We start from the raw sequence: 22,120 nt of genomic DNA, 5'->3' as shown, positions 1-22,120 counted from the left end.
GAAGAACAAACAAAAGATTTTCTTAATAAAATAACCAAGTTAAATGTATAAATTCTTCTGATTTAGCATAGTTTACATCTCAACAACAACATTTCACTTTTCAGCCTGTAAGAAAGCAATATGGACCTCACTTCTGACTGAGGTCCAATTTGATTGAAGAACAGCATCCATTCATTCAACATGAAACCCATTCTTTGACAATGGATTTGGGCTAAAACTTTTTTTTAAAAGAGTTGCTGCAAGATTTTGTTTCCTTGTGGAAGAATCACTGTGCTTTTAAAAGGTGGACTCAACTGACTAATTGTATCTTTCCATTTGATTAACGACCAAGTAAAAAGATGAACAATAGAAATGATACTGGATGCAGAATCTTCATCTTTAATTCATAGATGAACAACCCCTTCAGTGAAATTTACTTTACCATTCCAAATTTGAAATCCTCTTGCAATAAAATTAAACCAGGAATCTGGGCAGATACTTCAAGGGATTGCTTTTGAGGTTGATTAACATATATGTACATGGACGATGAGAGTGACTTACCCAGAAGACACAATGGATGCAAAACAAAACCAACACTGAATGCACATAATGGATCTCAATAATGGCCTGTAAATCAACTTAAACAATTATTAGTAGGTGCTAGAATTGCAAATTATTTTTCGCTTTGTCAATGTTTTGTGCAGTGTGATAGCTCAGTACAGTGGAATGTGTTGGTGCTGTTGTGATAGGCAGTATTACTGTTTGTATATTTGTTTTATTTATATTTATTGTGTTAAGGATAAGTGAAAATCTGCTTCATTTGAACTAAGCACTGTTTACAAGAATATTTCTTAAAATGTATATTGTTTCCACTTGTTGGCTGTTTTTTTAAAGTATTTTTTCAGGAATAGATAGAAAGGTGTTAGCTTCTTAATCCTTGAAGCATCTCTGTGAGTAATTGGCAACTTTAGCTGTATTAAGTGAAACATGTCTTTCTGACATTACTTCATATTAGAGACAATCCTACATTACAGGGGCTATTGACTGACAGAATGAGCAAGATGGAGACAAATGAACCACTGGGTCGTTCAAATTTCTCAGAATTATGAGAAAGGCACAGTTTGATGCCTTTGCATTGAGGCTCTGATACTCTGATGGCATTGAGGACTGCAATGGGCAGAAATATTTTGCATAAATGTAATCACTCTCTGCAGTTAACTTAAGCATCATGAGGCATTCATGTGAGAAGTGAAAGACGGAATACATCAAAATAATTGGAGAATATATTAGAATTAGTTAACTCTTCCAAAGTAAGTTGAATTTAACATAATGTTTGTGTCTAAAATAAAGACATTAATGTTCACTTTGTTTATAAAGATTTCCCAGAAAAAGCCTCTCTTTTCAAATTCAATCATGTTTATCAGATAAAATTGGATTTGCATGCATATGAAGAAGAAACTGGGAAACTTTATCAGACTTGAATCATGTCTATAAAAACTGAAAATGAATTGCACACTGATCAGTAATCTCCATAATTCAAAAAACACAAGGAATCGAGTATTTATTCCACTTATTAAGAGAAATGAGTTAGTGGTTCTCTCCACATATACACTCTTAGTATTCACCATTTCTAATTGCCTAATACGACCTGGAAGAAAGCATTTGTTGTAAATCTGACCTCCTTACATGGTTTCAAAGTTCTTTTGAGAAGGAAAATGCTTGAAATAAAATAGGTTTATAGTTGTAAATCAGCATTTACAAATCTTTTCATATTCTTCATAGAGTGTACTTTGATAACAAGCCAGCAAGTGGAGACTACTGTTACAATGTTCATTTAAAAAGTTATAAATTGAATACCAACCAGATAAATTGAAATTTATCTGCGAGGTTGTGGGACAAAGGAAATATTTAAGATTTTTCCTCCTCGCCTAGGTTCAAATCGGTTGGCATCTTTTAACTAGAATGTAATGAAATCTTTTATGTAAAATGTGTTAGGTATATGAATAAATATTTAAGTTAGAATTGGTCCTGTTGAATTTATTAAAACAGGGCAGTGGTTTATATCCTTTTCTAAGTATTTCAAATGTGCAATTCTAATATAGCTTATTCAACTGACCTAATTTTTCTGTATCCTGGGTGCTTGCATATTACTGTAATACCCCTTTTCATCTGGTTGGTTCATTGCTGTTTTACTTACCTTTCCTGTGCAATAATGTTTATCTTTTGCAGTATCACGCAAGGCTCCAATGCAAGGCAGCAATGTGAACAACAGCATATTGAGTACTATTGCCTTGCCTCTGCCTTTGGACATTAAGTGTAGAAAATTTTGTTATTTGGTGCGAAAGACCAGGCTCACGTTGTTCATGCAATTGAACAAGAGTAATTTGATCACAATGGACTCGCATTGCAGCATAGCTCAATCTTATTGTTGTCTCTCACACACTATAATATCCAAATATACTACAGGAACACTTTTAAAGAACTACTTTTTTCGTTAAAACAACTTAGACTGTTTAAATTACATTATATTCCAAGTTCTTCAGCTAACCCAAGGGTAAGATTAATGGTGTCCTTTAATGAGTTCCATTCAATAGGTCCATCTCCAACAGCCAGCAAACAACACTTTCAATGGAGAATCGAATGCTCACAGCAACATTAGCCAGTAAGAATCATGACTGTGTTTAAAGGAGTTGAGATTCTTTTCTGAGAAAGAACAAGGCACTTCAAGAACATTAACACAACTTGAATGTTCCATTCAAGACAAATGACTACAGATAGCCCTGTAACTCCAACTTAAAATATTTTTTCAGGAATCACTCATCCACTGGCTTTGTCAGTTTTAGAGGTACGCATTAATATCCTGAGAATCAGATGATCTCCATTATCTCACTTAAGCGCTACATGATCTTTGACCATAGTGGAGCCCATGGACAAGCCAATCTTATCCTTAGATATAATTAGATATAGTTTCTTGCAAGAATCATGAGACCTCATTCAGAAGTGAACATCTTCAAAACGGTGATCTTAAGGTTATGCCGTTCAATACAATATTGCCTGACAACCCAGATTACTTAACTGTATGATATTTTATTAGAGTACCTCATTCATAAGAATGGAGTTGGTCAACTTTAATATACAAAATAGATGTGCACAGATAGATGATAGTTTCTTCATATCCTTTATACTTCTGAACCAGGAATACTTTTTATTTCAACATATTTTGCAGCAACGCAAACATTATAGTAACACAAATATCTATCCATTTTTTTTCAAAAAACAAAACTGAAACCTGTACCAGAGGTCTGAGATATCAAATCCATGTTTGACTTCCACAATTTTAACCATTAACGGCATTAAATATTCTTACATACAATAGGTTATGGTGCAACTTAAAGTGTAGTGCATTTTTTAAAAAGCTGTAAATATATATATATATATTTTTTAACTTTTCACAGAAGATTATCTGTCCATTCTATATCCATGTATATTGGCACAAATAGTTAAATCGAATTTTAGCTTTAATATGACAAATTTTAGTTTGTCAGAATGAGGGATGTTCCTAATACATTTCCCTGTTTTCTTCCTTTCCCCATCCCAGGCGTCTGGTTTTGGTATCAAACATTCCCAGACCATGTATATTACAACTGGATAAAGAGATTTTCTTGATTTGCCAAATGACTGTGTTCCAATTTAAGGATTGTTCTGATATTCCGTCAATAACACATCTCTCTTTTCTATACTCGCCTTCCTTGCAATATCATTTGGCCAGATTGCAATTTTAGGGGTAGCACATGCCCATCCCTATCAGAATCTTGGTTGAGACTTCCCAGACTCATGTCACTGCGATATAACAATCAGCATCAAGTATCTGGGCTAAATTCAATGTCGGTTGTTACGGTTGTTAGAGATATTGTATCAGGCTGTCCCGTCTTGCATTCTTTTTAATTCAACCTGTTTCTATAAAGGGAAGTCTTCTAGCCAATGCTATTGATTTATAATGCTTAAAATTTTCCAGATCAAGATCTCTAAAGAAGTCAACACAAAGAACAATTTCTTAGGCAGTCACCGGCATGTTTATAAAATAAGGGCTAACCTAAGCCAAATAAATGAGTATATATTTTACAACAGAATTATAACAAAAAAACAATAATTAACATCCTCAGGATGAACTACATGGCACTATTGATATCTTTGTCACAGTATTACCGATTTTTTTGTCCGATATCTTGTTTGAGAATCAGTCTCAGCAAAGCTTTATTGATGTGCTCTGGGTCTCCATCAAGTGCTTGAGCATGATTATTATTGATTAAGCGTTAATGATGGAACCAAAAGGAAGCATAGGACTTATGGTTGTAATTGATCTGCTGTGTGGCAGGCAAAATAGAATCCCCTTGTTAAATAGGCAAAAAAAAGATGGAATAGTCTCAGTTTGGTCACTAACTCAATGATGAATGGATGCTCAGCATTGAATAAGTGAAGGCATCATTTCGTGGCAAGTCTGGTCACAAATAACCCTGGGTTACTTTATGTTTGCTTAATTATTATTGCTCGTGGCATGGCTGGGTCACATGTAAGAATAATTTAATTTGTAGTTATTCAGGAGAGGTTGCCTTTAACCAGTGGGTTAAAAAAATGATATGTAGCGACAAAGATCAGATTCAACATGATGGTTTCATGCAAGAAGTTGTGAATGAAGGCCTTTTGCAGCCTTTAGGAAAGTGGATCACTAATGACATCCATTGCTACATTGCAGCAAATTTTGTGTAAGATCAAAGTTTATCAGTAAAGATCAAACATTATTAAATTCAGCACGATCAATATTTATCTGACTTTCAAGGGTCCTTTTTGTTTTACTTCTGTGCAATACACATTCTCTGAATTGCACTTACAGGCAAAGACAATATAACAAAAATCAAAACAATATTGGCATGCTCCTGAGTGGAATTCGATGTAGAAAATAATGTCTTAGAAAATGTTTTTATGCACATAATTCAGCTAGTACAAATAGTATCAGTAAGGTGCTTCCTGATGCTGAGGCCTTCAAGATGACAGCTGGATTTGTTTGAGTAAATGCATACTCACACAGTAGAAAAAACCAAGTACGCTAAATGTCAAACTCTTTCACCAAAGTTAAATTATTTTTTCAGAGCACCGTTAGCCCTAGGGCCAAGAAGCAGAATTGATTAAATACTGGGTGATAAAGGCAGGAAGGAATAATTTCCACCACTATTTATTCAAGGATCTTCAGCAAATGGCTTGGAAAATGCACAAGGTCAATGTTTCTGAATGCTTTCTCCCTCCCTACACTTTCTTACTTTATATGCAATGAAACGATGTGGATCTTGTTCAGTCTTCCTGACGTTAAATATCCAGGGGTCAATTGTGAGCGTCTCCCTCACTTAAGGTGAAACTGGGCCATCCATGGTTGTTAAGAGATGACTGACCTGTGTGCGTTGGGCTGGCGTGATTTGTTGCGCCATATGGATAATACAATCCATTGCGACCTCTGGGTTTGCTTGAACCAAGCTGAAAATAGCAGGTAACGGACAATAAATTGTATTAACATATTATGCTTCAACAATGCAAGAGTTCCATCTCTAGTCTGGTCTGGTATCAAAAAATTTGAAAATGAACTCAAGCAAACATATCTGCCATTTGAGGTAAGTACAATGGTGGCTGAAATCTACTTTATAGTTGCTTCTGCCTATCCTCTTCTTACAATTTCAAGCTTACATATTACATATTTGCATTTCCCATCCTATTCCCCTGGTTATATCAGTCACTGCCATATGAAGATCCAACAGATTGATAACCTCAAGTTTCTACAGTCTTTCTTCATAATCCAGACCCCTGACTAGGGTTCAGCCATGTGGCCATTCTCTTCAATGTATTGAGCGCCTAAATATCTCCCTGGTGTGTTATTGTTAAGATTAGAGCACAATGCGGTCTGATAATTATTGTTTTTGATTTCTTTTCCATTGATTTGGCTACTTAGTTCTACCTTCCATTGTTGTTGAATGGTTGTCTGTATTCATAGGATTCAGTTGAGTCTAATGGAAGTCCACAATCCTTTTCAGCTTCACTCTGTTACTTTAATACCATTAATGAGATATACTGATTGCCTATTTTCACTCACTAAATACATCACAATAAATTGGAATTAATAGCATTGATCCCTGGAGCACCCTTTCAGTATTACTCTCCACTTACCCCTGTACCACATAATATGCTTCAGACAAAAGTAATTTTAACCAATTTCAACTTTGAATTTCTCATATTTCTTTATGACACAGAAGGCGGCCATTTGGTCCAAAGAGCCTAAGCTGGCACTTGGAGTACACCCATCAGTCCCATTCCTCTGTTTATCTCCGTGCAGACCCCCACCATGCCCTCCGGCCCCCTCCCACACACAATTCTCCCGCCGTCCACCTGCACTAAAGCAGCCAATTAACCTAACAAGACATGTGAGAGGAAGCTGGAGTACCTGGGGGAAACCCACACAGCTACAGGGAAGCTCCACACACCCAAGGACAGCAATGAACCCAGGTCACTGGGTCTGGAGTGTGAGGCAGCACCACCACCTGTGGCACCACTGCACTGACCTGACCCCCCTCCATTATGAGATCATTATTGTGTAGGTAATTGTCAAACTTATTCCATTTAATATAAAATTAAACAAGTCTAAATGGTCTAAAGTTGCCCATATGATTTTTTGTGTCCTCTTAACCTAGTCCAATCTTATATTTCAGCTAATAAGGTTATTGACAAAACAAAGCACTGGGTGCCATTTTAAGAAGGACAGAATTTACAAGTAGAGAAGTAATGGTTGGACCACAGGGTGTACTGATCTGGTCTTCATTTTATAAAAACGATACAAACGTACTGAAGAAAATGAAAAACAAATTTCAAGGCCAAAATTAAGAGGCTATACCTATCATGAAGGGAAAGATGCTCCTTTCCCTGAAAAAAGGCTAGAGGTGACCCATTAGACCATTTTAAGATTTTGAAAGGGCCTGATTGGATAAACATGAAGATAACATTGGATGAAGTGATGGCTTTTGTGCAACAAAAACATTGGCAACTGGAATTGAATCAAATGGCTTCTTTCTTATTGCACATTCAATGCACTTATATGTACTTTTATATATCTGGTATCTTGTAACAATTGTTAACATTTCAATTGTCTCTTTCTTAATCTGTCTGTTTTGTCAGGATAAACAGAGGCTGATTCACCGACAAGAACTGACATTCGGGGATGGTTACTGTCATATTCTGCATCTGAAACAAATGACAGTGTGTGCGTATACACAAACACACACACACACACACACACACACACACACACACACACACACACACACACACACACACACACACACACACACACACAATGTATTCAAGCCCTCAGCTGAACAATGCTCACTGCCAACTATGCATTCTCCTCTTCCCACAAAGATAAATGCACCAACCTGCGAATGTGCTTTAGTGCATAATCCCGCTTCAGATACTTGATGTTCTCTCGTATTACAGAGCGAGTATCGTTCTCATCATTGAGGTGTTTCTCCAGCCATGCCACCACATGTTGGTTATTGTCCCATAGGTAAGCCTGCACATTACAAGAACATCCAATATATGAGCATTAACAGCCCTTGGGGGATATACCATCACAAAACTGACAATATTATTCTACTTCTGTGTGAGTTGCTTAAGCTTGGGGATAGGAGAGGGAACAGTGGATTGTGGAAGTTTTACATTTCCGTAAATTCGCAAAAATCAAGGAAACACGTTCCCTTTGCATTATTAGCCACATCAAAGCAGTGTGCTCTCCTAAAGTAGAGATGATGAGGTCAAACAGCTAATGCTTCCATTTGTGCCTAAATGTATTTGATTACCTTTCTCTAATTCTTATGAAAGTGACAATTCTGTATGCTTGAACCAAGAGGACATCACAACTAAATCTGTTTTTGCCATCATTCATGTCCATACATTTGACTGATTGGAAACCCAGCCTTACCTATTTCCCAGTTATTTGTTCAGAAGGATCAAAATATATAGTGGACCCACATGTGCCCTAGCTGAGGTGACCTGACTGAGAAGCTTGAGTCAGCTTCCATGCATCAGTTCCATGTACAAGGAAAAGAAATAGTAAATCTTTTGGTCTGAAGAACTACATTTTTCATAATCTAATTTTTGCATATTTCCATAGGTGGTCTTGAACTTTACAACACAGAATTACTGTGTCTGTGTGGCTATATGCCAAAGCAATTCAACATTAATCTCACACTTCCTCTATGACTCATCATGTATTGCTTATTTTAAAAAAAACTTCAGCTAGGCAAATGCATCAAATACAATCAAAGCCTATGTCAAACTACACCCATAGTCCAATAAATCCACTCCATAGATAAAACTTTATTAATCTCTTTCCTCACTCTTAGTGACTATTTTAATTGATGAACCCTTGTTACCAGAAAAAAAAAGAGGAGAAATAAGCTTTCCCCATTCATTAAAACAGCACAGAGATGTTTAAATTATGAACAGAGAAATTGAAAGAGATTCCTTACTGAGATAGAGGGATCTAGAACAAGCAGCTAAAATATTTTTTTAGAAAATAAAGTTTAACCAGTGTGTTGTGAGGCTGTGGATTTCAATATGGAATCAGATTGAAGCAGATATTATGATGGATGGGCAGTTGAAGGAAAGGGAAATAAACGGATATGGGACCACAGTGGGCACATGGGAACATCATGTGTGTTGAAGATAAACATGAACACAGGCCATTGTTGCACTGTTGCAATTTCATGTACCAGAGCCAGTGAGTATTTACTGTGGATATTGAATAGGCCAGAACACTGTTCAATCTGGGGCAGTGTTCACACCAATTTAAATTCAGAAATGTAACCAACAAATTTTTAAAGATTGCATCGTGCTTCCACATTGTCAATGCCACCTTTTCCACAGACCTTCACAGTTCCTTCTGTCTCCACAAACCACCTCCGCAGCATGGATTTGATGTGGCAGTCACTCAGTTCCTGATTTGCTTTTATGATTGTTTGTTTTGCCACCTCCTCCAGCAACAGTCGGCGCAGACGCCAGTAGAAAAATCCACGGACGGTCTTCCACTCCAGGACATCCTGAAATGCACCAAACAGCTGTGTTCAGATCCAGGATGGCTTGATAGCAGCATTGAGAAGCTATGCCACAAGAGGACAGTCAATAGCCACAATTCATCCCATAAGCAAAGGAATAACAATGAATGATAAAAATGAGTAATATTGTGTGCTGAAAAACTTTAGTATAACAGATTATAATACATTACTGGGTGCAAGGTTTTTAATGAGATCATAAATCATACAGATTTATCTCCCAGCCATTTTTCTTCTCTTAAAGTCTTGCTACATTGTCAGGAAAGGAAGGCAATGTGAAGACCAAATTTGTGAGCATGGATACAGCTTACCATAGGATTCCTACTACTCCTGCAGACCTCGATCTCTCTACTATTAATGGCTCATTTGCCAATGGCTGTAGGATGCATTTACCCTTTAAACCACTGAAGGAAAATAGCTACTTTTAATTGAAAACAAAATGAATTCTACAGTTTTATGTGAAAATTATTCCAGTCGGTAACATGCACTATATTCAAAAAGTGAATCCCTTACTTAGTAATAGTGAACCAGAAGTTTCTTTCTGATTATCATGGTGAGGTCAGAACTTGGGTTATGTGGAATTATCATAAAATTAATAACATAGTGGGCAAATCGCATCACCTGACATCCTGGCTGCAAAACAAAACTGTAGTTTAAACGTCAGACTCCACACTCAGTACCGAACAACAGTAGTACAAGGCTAACATAGTAATGTTAATAGTAAACTTGGTCCTATAATGGAAAGCCTACAACTGATGTGGATTGTAGAGTTTGTTTCAGATGTGTGGGAGTTTGTGCTACTTTTTCCTTACACGTGACAGACATCAACCTACTTTGGCTCGCTGAAGTGACATTGTGGAAGTAGTTTAGCTAGTTCACATTTCACCTTTCCTTTCCAGTGCATGTGTATCTTGCAATCATATTACTCCCTTATCCAAACTGACTGTTTGGATTAGTTCCTCATCGTAGGGTTGTTAACCTGCACTGTATACTATAGCATTGCTTCAATGTAATGACCACCATAGAGACTGAGAAAATGCAGCTGAATTCTCTTTAACTGTAATAACTCCTTTCTCCTGCATCCGACCAGGAGTGTCATGGAGGTCAGCAAACTGCGTTGCCACTTGGTGGTAAATTGGAAGTAAGTACTCCTCTCGTGCTTTCAACTTGGCTTCTAGGTCTTTACGGACTTCCTCAGAAAGTTCAGGAGAACCTACAGAAATTACATAAGTGGATATCCAAAGATTAGCTAATGGCACACCAAGAAGGGAGTGTCCACACTTAATACTAAAATGCTCTTTATAACAGGGCAACATTATCCTTACCCAACTGGTCAGCAAGGCCTGAATAAACGGTGTCAATTCTCCTCATTGTTTTCACCAAATCCTTCCGTTTGAATTTGATTTCGACAGTGCCTTCGGGTTCCAGCACACCACCTCTGAGGAATGAGTAGAAGGGAGAACTCTCTTAAGTGTGCTTCATAGATGATTATCAATGAACTGCTCAGATGATTTTGTAACACATCTAAAAATAAGTCAAATCTGTGTCTCAGAGTAAAAGGTTTAAAATGCCACTTTCCTTTGTTGGTGGAGTTTCATTCTAACCAATCCCACTCTCCTATCTTTATAGATTTATCAGTGCGAAGAGCACCACTGTCTGTGGACCATCTAATCTACTCTCAAGCATCTTCTTACTTATTCATTTGCTTACTCATGCAAGATTCCTGTCCTCTGCTGAAGGCACTGGCTTTTCTCTTGGATGTAGTACCATTGTCAATGGAAATAATACTTAGTGAGCAGCACAGGGACACAGTGGCAATGCAGTGGTGCAGCTGGTACGGGCAGCCCCCATATTGGTGGGAGAGGGTTGTGTTCCTAGAAAACCACCCATATCACAATTTTCCATAATGCGAAGCCTCATCATCTGCAATGCAGGAAATGCGAGTTGAAAAAACTTGTGTTTATTTTTTGTTAAGTAAATATCATGAGAGTGAATTTTTATTCCCCATCTCAGATTTTTTTGGTAGTAACTTGTGAATTCCATAAGGGCGAATTTCTGTTACCCGAACTGCTTTAGCGGGGGGGTTGCCTATAGAGCCGCTGCCTCAAAATGCCAGATCAATAGCAGGCCTAGTCAGGATTTTGTGTTTTAGGAGATCATTAAATTGTAGGGAATGGAGGCTGAGTTTTTTTTGGTCTGGTTTTCTATGGAGCAAAGAAGGCTGAGGGGGTGACCTGATAGAAGTATATGAAATTATGAGAGATATAGATAAGGCAGATAGTCAAAATCTTTTCTCCCATGGTAGGGGTATCAAAAACAAGAGGGTGTTGTTTTAAAGTGAGAGGTAGGAGATTTAAAAGGGATCTTGGGGTAAGTTTGTAACACGGAGAGTGGTTGGTATCTGAAACATGCTGCCAGAAGAGGTGGTGGAATCAGATACAATTATTGCATTTAAGAAGTATTTAGACAGACATTTAAATAGGCCAGGCACAGAAGGATAGTGTAGATGGGCAAAAGGGTTGGCATGGATGTGATGGGTTGAAGGGCCTGTTTCTGTGCTGTCTGACACCATGACCCTATTGAGAAGGAGATGTTGCTGAAAGATTGCCTTTGTACCAGCATCTCTGAATCATTTCCTCCTCTTCCCTAAAATATAATTCCAGCAGTGATGTTGTCCAAGCTTGGAAAGATATTCACATGAAAATGGAACTTGAACCATTCTTTTACTAGTACCTGCTTTCTTTGTCAGCATACAGCTCAATGTAAAGTGGATTGATAGTTGGATCGATAACTGCCCATGAACCACCTCGGAGTTCAGCATGAGGGGGAATGTAAACCAGCACCGGCTGCTGGAACTCCCTCAAACTATCGACAATACTGGAACCAAACTTCAGAACTTGATCATACATATCTAAAAGCAAAAGGCAGGAAAATGGAGTAAGATTGTTTACATTTTTTTAAATCAACTTCAGCCATCAAGTTTTTGCTGCATTTTAGGAAAATGAAGTAAAAAAAATCAAACATTTCAGATGTCATGCTAAGTTACTGTAACCATATAATGGATAATATTGAAAGCCCACTTCCTCCCAGTTCAATAATCAACCTTTTAAGTTGATACTTGTCAGACTGCACGAAGGTGCTGGGGATCTGGATTGGTGGTACCGAGCTCATTTAACAAAAATGGAGAGCAGTGAGTCAGTGAGGCGTATAATGCTACAGGCCTAATGCGGGCAAATGGGATTAGTAATAGATAGGTGCAATAGCTGGCATGGACATGATGGGCCAAAGGGCTTGTTTCTGTGCCGTGTGACTCTATGACTCAAAGAAAATATAAAGATTACCTTTCATTCCACCAGAAAAGCCCCTCCAGTTAGCGAACACTATAAGAGGAAGCTGCTCTCGCTTGAAGTCTTTAATAACTTGCGCTGTTTTGAAAGCAGAGTCTGGAAACCACACCTGTCCAGCTTGTTGAACAATCTATTTAATAAAACAGAGTTTTAAATAGAAACTCAAATCACTATTCTGCCAAGCGGAGTCTTAATAGATTGACCCAATGTGTCGGTATCCTTCTCAATTAGAAGGCGCTGTCTGTCTTCTCTGTTCTAAAACACTGCTTAGCCATGGAGATTACTTACTCACTTTTGACTCTGACTCTGGGTCAGCTGGATCTGCTGGGTTCGTCATTTCCACAGTCCGAGTCTCCACAGCAATAACTCCCACAGGGATTCCTCCTAACCTGTAGAAAATAATTAGGGGCCCCAGATCTGGATTATTAAAATTAGATAATATTTCTTTTAAAGAAGCCACTGGTGTGGCCCAGTAGTTAAGTTACTGGAATAGTAATCCAGAGATCTGAACAAACAATGCAGAGACTTGAGTTCAAATCCCACCCCGGACCCAGCCCATGTGCTAACTTTTCAATGCCTTCTGAAATGGCCTGGCAAATCAACCATTAGTGTCACATTCAAACAGAGAAAGAATAAAACTGGACGGACTACCTACCACCCACTGAATTTGGATGCAGTAAAGTCACTCCCAACCCAATCAACATTGCATAGTCCTCATAACAAACATATGGCAACTGGTGTTTAATTTTGGACAGCTTGATGTCGCCATATTCACAAAAGCATATCTTATATAGACAATGTGCCAGCCTTCTCCACTTGAACCCTTGCAGGACAGACCCACTGGAGGTGGTGGCACAGTGGTTTAGTTGCTGGAGTATCTTTTGGAGTCCTCAATATTGACTCCAGACCCTTGACACCTCAATGGCATCAGCAAAATAAAATCTGATTCTACCTGCCGCATTAATTCATTTAGTCTCACCCTATAAGAGATATCCTCTTTGTTCTACCCACCCCTTCCCCACCTTCACTGCTACTGAAAACTAATATGTTTTTTCTCCTTTCCAGTTCCAATGAAGAGCCTCAGACATGAAATGTTAACTCTGTTTCTCTTTCACAGATACTGCCTGACCTGCTTTAGGGTTCAGAATTTGCTCTTTATTTTGGCTCTGTGGCAGGTAGTGCATGATAAACTAACTGACCTCATCTTCACCATCAAGCTGAGGCAGATGCACCTGTCCACAATAGCATTGGTGAAAGTAACATGGCACAATCTTGGTGCAGAGTCCAAATATCCTCATCATAGCATGCCCTTCCAACTATTTACACTCCAACAACTCTCAAGAACCTCAGGATCACCCAAGACAAAGCAGCCTGCTTGACTGACACCCCATGCACCATCTGAAACATTCACAACCTCCACCACTGGCTGGAGGGTCTATGCAATGCAGTTATTCACCCAGGTTACTCCAACAGCGCCTCCCAAGAACCACAACCTCTACCACTAAGGACAAGGTCATAGGGCATGGGAACAACACCAACTATGGGTTCCCCCTCCAAAGTGCACACTAACCTGACTTGGAAATACGTCAAGAGCCCTTCATCAATGTTGGGTCTACATCTTGGAACTCCCTACCCAACAGCACCATTGGGGTACCTTCACTAGAAGGATTGCAACAGTTCAAGAAGGAGGCTCAGCACCACCTTCTAAGGACATATTAGGGATGCTCAATAAATAGTTGCCTAGTCAGTGATGTCCAGATCATTGAAACTGAATAAACAAAAAAAAATTCTGTAGTATTCCTGTGGCATATTCAGAGGATATGTTGTTGTATGTACATATAGCTGTTGCAGTAATTTAGAAAGAGATTTGCAGCAAACGTGCTCAAAACTGGTGAACTAATTGTTTCTTCATCGCTGCAAATTTTTCAAAGAGCAATCAGGACTTTTTGCAATAATGAACATTTAATATATAGCAAACATATTTTGCATAAAGTTATATATGGATCTTCCTTGATGTTGCTCATGAATTAAAATATTGTTTTAAAATTCAAGAACATAAAACACTTTCCTCTTCAACTACTGATAGACAAAGTAACTATTTTTACTGTAGTTTCAAAAGCAAACAATTCTTTAAAAATTTCTTTTTGAGGGTCCTCTGACAGAATTCAAAATTGACACGTAGCTTAGGTCAATTAATTAATTAATTAAGTCACCGTATTAATAACCTTTATAGCAATGTCCCCTGTTCTCAAACTTAAACAATAAGTCCATCTATCATTCATAAAATACTCATAAAATTCATCAACCAATGCAGTGTTATTATTAGACAGTTCTAAAATTGGAAAAATATAGTAATCTACCTGGTATGATAAATTTTTCTACATAAAAGTTATTACACTTCAAGACCAGTTCATGTTGAGAGGCTGTTTGAGAAATGCAGGGATATTAGATAAATTCATCATATTTGAAAAACTGTGTCACAGCACAATCTCTTTTGCAGCATTTATAGTCATCGATTGCATTTACTGTTTTCAAAATTACACAGGCAATAAATTGGCATTCACTAAAAGCGTTTCATAAACAAATTAGAGTTCATAACGAACTAGTCACAATGGGAGTTCCAATTACCTTTGAGAAATGCATGGTAAATTCAATGTAACTTATTAAAGAAAAAAGATCAAGGTTATAGCCCCATTGTCCATGACACCATTAACTGTGGGAATGAAGATAAAGCTAAATTAACCAATGCTAATAAAATGATTGTGGAATTTGTGTAATTTTTAGGAAGAAGGAACGCTGTGGGATAGCCTGAATTAGGGAAGGAAATGGTGGAATGATTCTTCATTTAAATAGAGAATTTAGTGTGGAGCTCATGAGGGTGCAGACTAAAATGTGTAGTATTTATGTTTCTTGCCCTACCTTAGGCTCCAAAAATTTAGCTAAGTGGCAGTTTTCTAGTTCTTACCTTGCTCTTCCCACCACTACAGTTTGTGCCCAAGGTTCCATAATTTCCCTGAAGGATCCATGGTCAAAGAAACCACTCTGCCAAGCACCTTTGACAGCTGCAGGTTAAGAAACATCTCGTAAGAAACAACCTGCTCTCCTAAGTTAGTCACAAATGGTAGAGTCCATTCAATACTTATCCTTCCTCCTCTTCCTTTGGTTAAATATTCTCCAATTCTTTACAAGTAATCCATAAATTGAATGATGTAGTATTGACAGTTTTACTCATGGAATAATTGTATATAACTGTTAGAATTTCTAAATCCATAATAACAAGCGCTACATTGCAGCTGGGTGGTAAACCATCTTTAAAATATTGAATGTTTTCTTACTTGGATGAGGTCTGCCAGCCAGCATCCAACGAGGATCATATGGGGCTTTGCTTGGTACAAAGTCAATTTCCCTCTCAGGGCAATCCTTTGGGGAGATTACAGGCACTGGGCTTGTATTGTTCTATATTAACAGAATAAAACATTCACCCTTATATTATTTCATCATGTATTCCAAAATAACGTAAGATAGCCTGACAAAAAAGTATTATAGAAATTAAAAGCTAATCGGAAATACTTTCTTTATGGAGGATCAGGGAAAGCAGGTGGGAATACCTTTGGAATTAACATCAGTAAATGTACAAACCTTGTGGTATACCACTGAATTGCAACTTAGCTCATCTCCAGAATGTTTTCTTGAATAGCTAGTGGTGGTGTATGCATTTGATTTAATAAGTGTTAAATATCGACATTCAGATTTAAACTACCCACTTGTAAGGTCCTACTGTTTAAAAGACACCTAACCCTGACATTGGAAAGAATAGATTAAAAAAGTATTTTAATCTGTTTTGCAACTGGAGGCTCGGAAGAGCACTTCTGGGGACCAGAACATCATCAAACCTCTCAATTTTGAACACAAGTAATGCAGAAGTAGACCCGGACTTGTGAAAGTGAGAAAATGCAAGAAATTCACTAACTCCCAACCTCCATATGGGAAAGAACAAAAGTCTTTATGGATATGGGAAGTTTTAGTTTGAAACAACATAGCTTGTTAAACTTCTTAACAGTGAGAGATATGGAAGAAATGCCCATTAAATTTTCTTTGCTTATTTCTTAAATTCTTCCTCCTTTTCCCCCTTCCCACATAGCAAAACAGAGAAACATAGTTCATCACTTGGAAAACAGTCTTTATCCCACTGCTTTGCATCACTGACTTTATAAACTGACTCATTTACACCTTTCAAATAATAATGATATAACCAAGCATTAATATTTGAGAGTTAATAAGTCTTAAACAGTTGAAAAGAAATTTCCATCTTTTACCACAAAGCCAAACTATAAACCTACAGAGGCATACCTTAGGCATATAAGAGAGCCACTCTAAGATGGTATAAACTCCTTCAAAATCATCGGGTACAGTGGTGTGTGAAATTCCATTGTTGTGCATAATATGTACTCCACCCAGCTGGTTGTTGGATGTGTACACTTCACGACCAAGAACCTGTCAGGAATAAAAAAAAGCAACTACTTCAATGGGCGAGAATAAAAAAGAGCACCACCATTTTCTTTGTCTGTGACCATGGAAGCCTCTGACTTGGATCACAGATAATTCCTCCTCTGTGATCGATATACATTTTTGAAACAAAATAATGGGAGGAAATTAAAAATGGCCACTAAAGGTTCAAAGGTTTAGTGAAGAAAGGCAGAAAACTTCTCTGAGTCAGTGAAAATCAGGATGAGCACTTGATTTTAGAGAAATAGAATATGTTTCATTTATTGCAAGTTTTCTGTTGGGGCTTCAGGTGAAATATAGCATTGTTCTACACAGAACAAAATACATTTTATTCTGCCCTACAAAAGGCTTTAGACTTTTACTATAATTATGAATCTTCCTTTGTCCTTGGAGCAAGATTTAATTCTAAATATTAAATCATTCACAGGTTTGTCCTGCTGGCCTTTTCTGCTCACTTCTAAGCTGAAATGAATGTCTAATTAATTACCAATGGGATCCTTACAACTGTAGATTACAAGGCTTCATGGACATGGTCTTTACAGAATGTGAATACAGGTGCTTGGAAAGAAAGCACAACACACCAACTTAATGTATAGAATTTACACTACACTATTGATTTTCATTTTATGTACAGTCCTCGCTCCCTCCATTTCAGAATATGCTCAGTTCATTCCCCACTTCATGTTCTATGCGTGGGTGAATTGCATCCATCATTGATGTTGCACTGGCCTATTCCACTTTGATGTGACAACAAAATTGGGAACATCAGTGGTTCAAAGCTTCAATGTGCTTGAGTTAATTAAGTTCCAATTTGGCATCATTTTGCTAGCTGTAATAGAATCTAGTAAGCCTTATTATGACCTTGTTCAGTGCACTGGCTCCAGTGAGAATAATATGTGAATTCTCCACTTGGATGACACGTTGTCCTAATCTCACCAAGTATGCTCCAATTCCAATTGCACGGCACGTCACCTGCAAAGCACAAACGGAATATTTAAATTTAAGTTTCTACTGACAATTAACATTTTAAGAAGTTCCCTTTTCCATATTTGTTAACTAGCTTGTTAACAAGTTCAGTTGAAATTTCAGTTTCCTATTTTGCTGACGTTTTTAACTATTAAAAACAGGAAAAAAGGATTTTCCCTAAACAAATTCACCAAACCATAAAAAAGGGAAGTGAGACAATCAATATCCATCACCCTTAACTAGTTATTTCACCCACAACCATCATAGTACTTGAACACCCTTCCTTTGCATGACTGTTGTAGCTTTAAAAACTTGCACTTTTGCCCCACACAAAGCAATGACCATGAACACTCTATTGAGCTGCCATGCCAGCTATACATGTACATCGGCCCTGGGTTCCCCAAAGTATTACATATATCATTATAGAACTGAAATTATTTTACCATATTTCTTCCTGTTCCATGCAACAATAATGTGGAGCAAATGAACAGTCAGATCACATTTTTATTCTCAGGAAAAACTTCAATGCCTAAAAGGTCGGTCGGTCTGTCTGTCTGTCTGTCTGTCTGTCTGTCTGTCTGTCTGTCTGTCTGTCTGTCTGTCTGTCTGTCTGTCTCTCTCTCTCTCTCTCTCTCTATTTTTTACATATATAAGTTTAATTTACAATTTTACATTAACTCACTTTTAACTAACCCACCCCTTTATTACTAAACATGGAAAATTATAAGAATCCTGACAATGCCATTAAATTATTTTCAAATTAATTTTTATGATTTCTGTGTATCTATGACTCAATTTAACATTTTAACCTCTTATTTCATTCCCAACAACTACAACAATATAACCAAGACAACTACTCTCAGTTTTGTCAGACCTTAAGGCACTTCACAAAAGGATCACCAAACTAAATGTAAGCATATAGGAATTTAGAATCTATGAAGGAGTGGGGTTTAAGCAGTAGGGTTTAAGTGGAGTTTAATATAAAGAAAGCAAGAGATTTAAAGAGACAGGGGTTAGGAGGGAATTCCATAACTGTAACTTTTTAATTAGTAATTAGTTTATTATTGTCACATGTATGGAGATACAGTGAAAAGCTTTGTTCTGCTTGCCACCTATACAGATAATTCCGAACATGAGTACATTGAAGCAATTGGGGATGCTGAAGAGGCTAGGATTGATGGAATGCAGGTAACTGAGGGTTAAAGGGATAAGAGAAATTGCAGTGATACTGAGGGACATGACCAAGGAGGGATTTGGAAGCAAAGGATGGGAATTTTAAAATCAAGGCATTGTTCAACTATCTTCTCATTCTTACAAAAACATCAATTTCTCCAACATTCTGTCAGCAATATCAAGGGAGATTCACTAGTTTAGTTTATCACCAACCAATTGCTTAAAATGTGCATGATCACAAACCTATTTAATTGAACAGTTAATTTCTTTTATATTTATTTTCCAGATTTGTTCATTCCTAATTGCCTTTGAGAAGTTGGTGATGGAATGTTGCGCAATCATCAGCAAACATCTCTACTTGTTAATTGGTGAAACAGTTGACATTTGGGTCTCAGACACTGCGTTGAGGAATTTCTGCAGTCATGTCCTGGATCTGCAGTGATTGATATCTAACAACTATAACTATTTTCCATTGTACAAGGTATGACTTCAGCCATTGGAATGCTTTCCCTTTGAAACCTATAAACCTCAGCCTTGATGCTACATTCAGTCAAATGCTGCTGTGATATCAAGGGCAGTCATTCTCAACTCACTTCTTGAAATCGCTACTTGCAAATATTATTTGACTTCTATGACCTTAAAGGAGTACAAGTCCCCAGCTCATCAGTACAATAAACTGTGGATTACATGTGTAACTTTGTAAAGCAGCCCATCATCCAGCTTACTTGAGCAATACCATTGTAAATTCTCTGGTAAGCTTAATTCTGAAAGAGCTCGGTCTGTCACACTTACCAGACTGATTGTGACAATATCATTGTAAGCTAGGGAGGATTCTCCAGCAATTGCACCAGCTCCACGCAGGTTCTCCACCCCCAAGCCTTCCTCCTTGCCAATAATGTCAGTTATGACATATCTAGAAAACACAATCACATTTAGGAAGGTCACATTTTTCTTCCTACACAACCACCTTTGTTTAGGAGCCTACTTACATTCCGGGTCATGGTGCAGCACAGAAAAGGCCATTCTCCCAAACACATCCAGTTAAGTATTGATTCTTCAGATGAAGCACCTTCCATTCATCTTCATTTGATTACGTAGCTTACCCTCTAATATATCAATGCTGTTTGCTTCAACTCTTTATAGTGGCAAGTTCCACTCCCTGGATAAAGAAGATTTTCCTAAACTCTCTGATGATATATTATGGTCCCCAGATCTGATCTTGTCTTCAAGTGGAAACATCTATTCTGCATCTATTCTATCAAATGCCTTTGTAATTTAAAGCCCTCCATCAGATCACATTGAGTCATGCATAAATGAATATGGTTCTATACATACTGTAGTAAGTTTATTAATTAGCCAACTAAAAAACGTCCAGTACTACGCGCATACATGAGAGTCAATGTTTCACTTCAAGTTCCTTTGCTTATTAGCAGTCAATAGTTTGACTGGCTTTTTTTGTGAGCTACTTTAGGAAGGAATAGTTCATTTTCCAATAAAAGAGTGTGGCATATCTATCAAAAGAAATCTTTTAAAGCTAAATAAAAAGGAATATTGAAAGACCTATTTGTAGCAATCTTTATCAAGCCTACAACAAAGAGTACACCAGAAATGTGCTTTTTTTTTCTGTTTTCAAACACCAACCAGATATTTTAGATTCTTAATATGTGCTGCTTGTGACACCCACCTATACTCTCCATCCTCCTCCACATGCTCACAGTGCACTGAATTAATAGGGCTAATTCTGGTGTAGTCCTGAGGTGTCAAATACAGGTACTTGAAGCCCTAACAAAGGAAATGAATATTAGAAAAACAGTTAAACAATGGAAATTGGAACCCCTTTTTTAACATTTCAATGTCATAGATGAACATCTAACAAAATTACATTCTTGATCAACTGACAATGTTTCCTAACTTAGAAAGTCCATGCATGATTTGCGTTTGAATATAAGACTTATTTCAGTTATTATGGGTGAACTATAATATTGGGATATCAGTACAGTCACTCCTAAAATAGTGACTGCTTCCTCTTGTTGCCCTGCATTGTAGTTTCTGTGCCCTTTCATAAAATCACTTCACCCATTCTGTACTGGAACTAGCTGGACCTGATCTTGAATAGGGTGAGCACAGCATCTTATCTCTATAAAGAACCCAGAGCCAGAGGGATCTCCTGGATTAGTTTTAATCACTTGCTTGGATCAGGATGGAATTTCCCAGAAATATGCCTCTGCTCACTATCCTGAAAAATTGGTTTAGATTTTTGGAGCAACACACAAAAGATGCTGGAGGAATTCAGCAGGTCAGGCAGCATCCATGGAGGGAAATGAACAGTCGACGTTTCGGGCCAAGACCCTTCATCAGGACTGGAAAGATAGAGGGCAGAAGCCAGAATAGAATTTTATCTTTAGATTTTTTACCTGTTTTACAGCCTCCTCTGAGAGATCACAATGTTTTTAGGGTGGGGTGAGGAGAAGATATAGCACAGTGAACAAGATATTTCAATTGTGTGGGGAAAGCTAAATGGACCATAGGATCATTTTTTGTCTGACATCCTTCAAATGTTTGTAATTAAAACAAAATAAAACTAGATTTTAATCTAGCTCTGCCTAAAACATTGTTCCATTGACCATCTGGAAAAGTGTTAGGGTACTACTCAATGGAAACACTAGATTACTGGAACTAAACAACTAAAAAGGCAGAGGGACAAGAAATATAGAATTTACCTTGTATGGATCATCTGGATCCTCCCAAGCAACCTGGAACATGTGCCTTATCTCTTCAGCGAGCCCAATCCTGGCACCACTGTTTGCTGCTATATAGATTCTTGGAATGCCTTCTGCTCTGGCTAGTTGTGATGCCCGCAGGAACAGCAAATCCTCCTCTGGGCCAAATGAGCCAATCTTAAAAGTGATGTCATTACAAATGACAACAATGTCACGCCCTTCAGGATACTCTGGAGTTTTTAAATTCATTTTCCATGCCACCATTCCTACCTGAGGAAATTAT

The 22,120-nt window shown here is 37.6% G+C and overlaps 1 protein-coding gene across 4 annotated transcripts in view; it reads right to left on the bottom strand.

Moving 5' to 3' along the window:
• Positions 1-3,055: 3,055 nt before the first annotated feature.
• The window catches only part of acacb (acetyl-CoA carboxylase beta), a 98,549-nt gene continuing 79,484 nt past the window's right edge, over positions 3,056-22,120 (bottom strand). For 3 of the 4 annotated variants that reach the window (XM_052032564.1, XM_052032562.1, XM_052032563.1), the window contains 15 exons: positions 21,838-22,107; positions 20,802-20,899; positions 19,910-20,030; positions 17,840-17,950; positions 16,823-16,966; positions 15,808-15,928; positions 15,438-15,534; positions 12,765-12,861; positions 12,467-12,602; positions 11,859-12,036; positions 10,451-10,563; positions 10,184-10,338; positions 8,943-9,113; positions 7,449-7,585; positions 3,056-5,505 (listed from right to left, as the gene is read on the bottom strand). In XM_052032564.1, coding sequence (XP_051888524.1) covers positions 5,379-5,505; positions 7,449-7,585; positions 8,943-9,113; positions 10,184-10,338; positions 10,451-10,563; positions 11,859-12,036; positions 12,467-12,602; positions 12,765-12,861; positions 15,438-15,534; positions 15,808-15,928; positions 16,823-16,966; positions 17,840-17,950; positions 19,910-20,030; positions 20,802-20,899; positions 21,838-22,107 — 2,076 coding nt within the window. In that variant the 3' untranslated portion in view covers positions 3,056-5,378. Of the gene's footprint in view, positions 5,506-7,448; positions 7,586-8,942; positions 9,114-10,183; positions 10,339-10,450; positions 10,564-11,858; positions 12,037-12,466; positions 12,603-12,764; positions 12,862-14,832; positions 14,896-15,437; positions 15,535-15,807; positions 15,929-16,822; positions 16,967-17,839; positions 17,951-19,909; positions 20,031-20,801; positions 20,900-21,837; positions 22,108-22,120 lie in introns of those variants that run through there. The other variant, XR_007957709.1, reaches the window with a different exon arrangement.

Source organism: Pristis pectinata, chromosome 17 (assembly GCF_009764475.1).
Source record: "Pristis pectinata isolate sPriPec2 chromosome 17, sPriPec2.1.pri, whole genome shotgun sequence".
Lineage (NCBI taxonomy): Eukaryota > Metazoa > Chordata > Chondrichthyes > Rhinopristiformes > Pristidae > Pristis > Pristis pectinata.
This window is presented reverse-complemented; position numbering and strand designations above follow the sequence as displayed.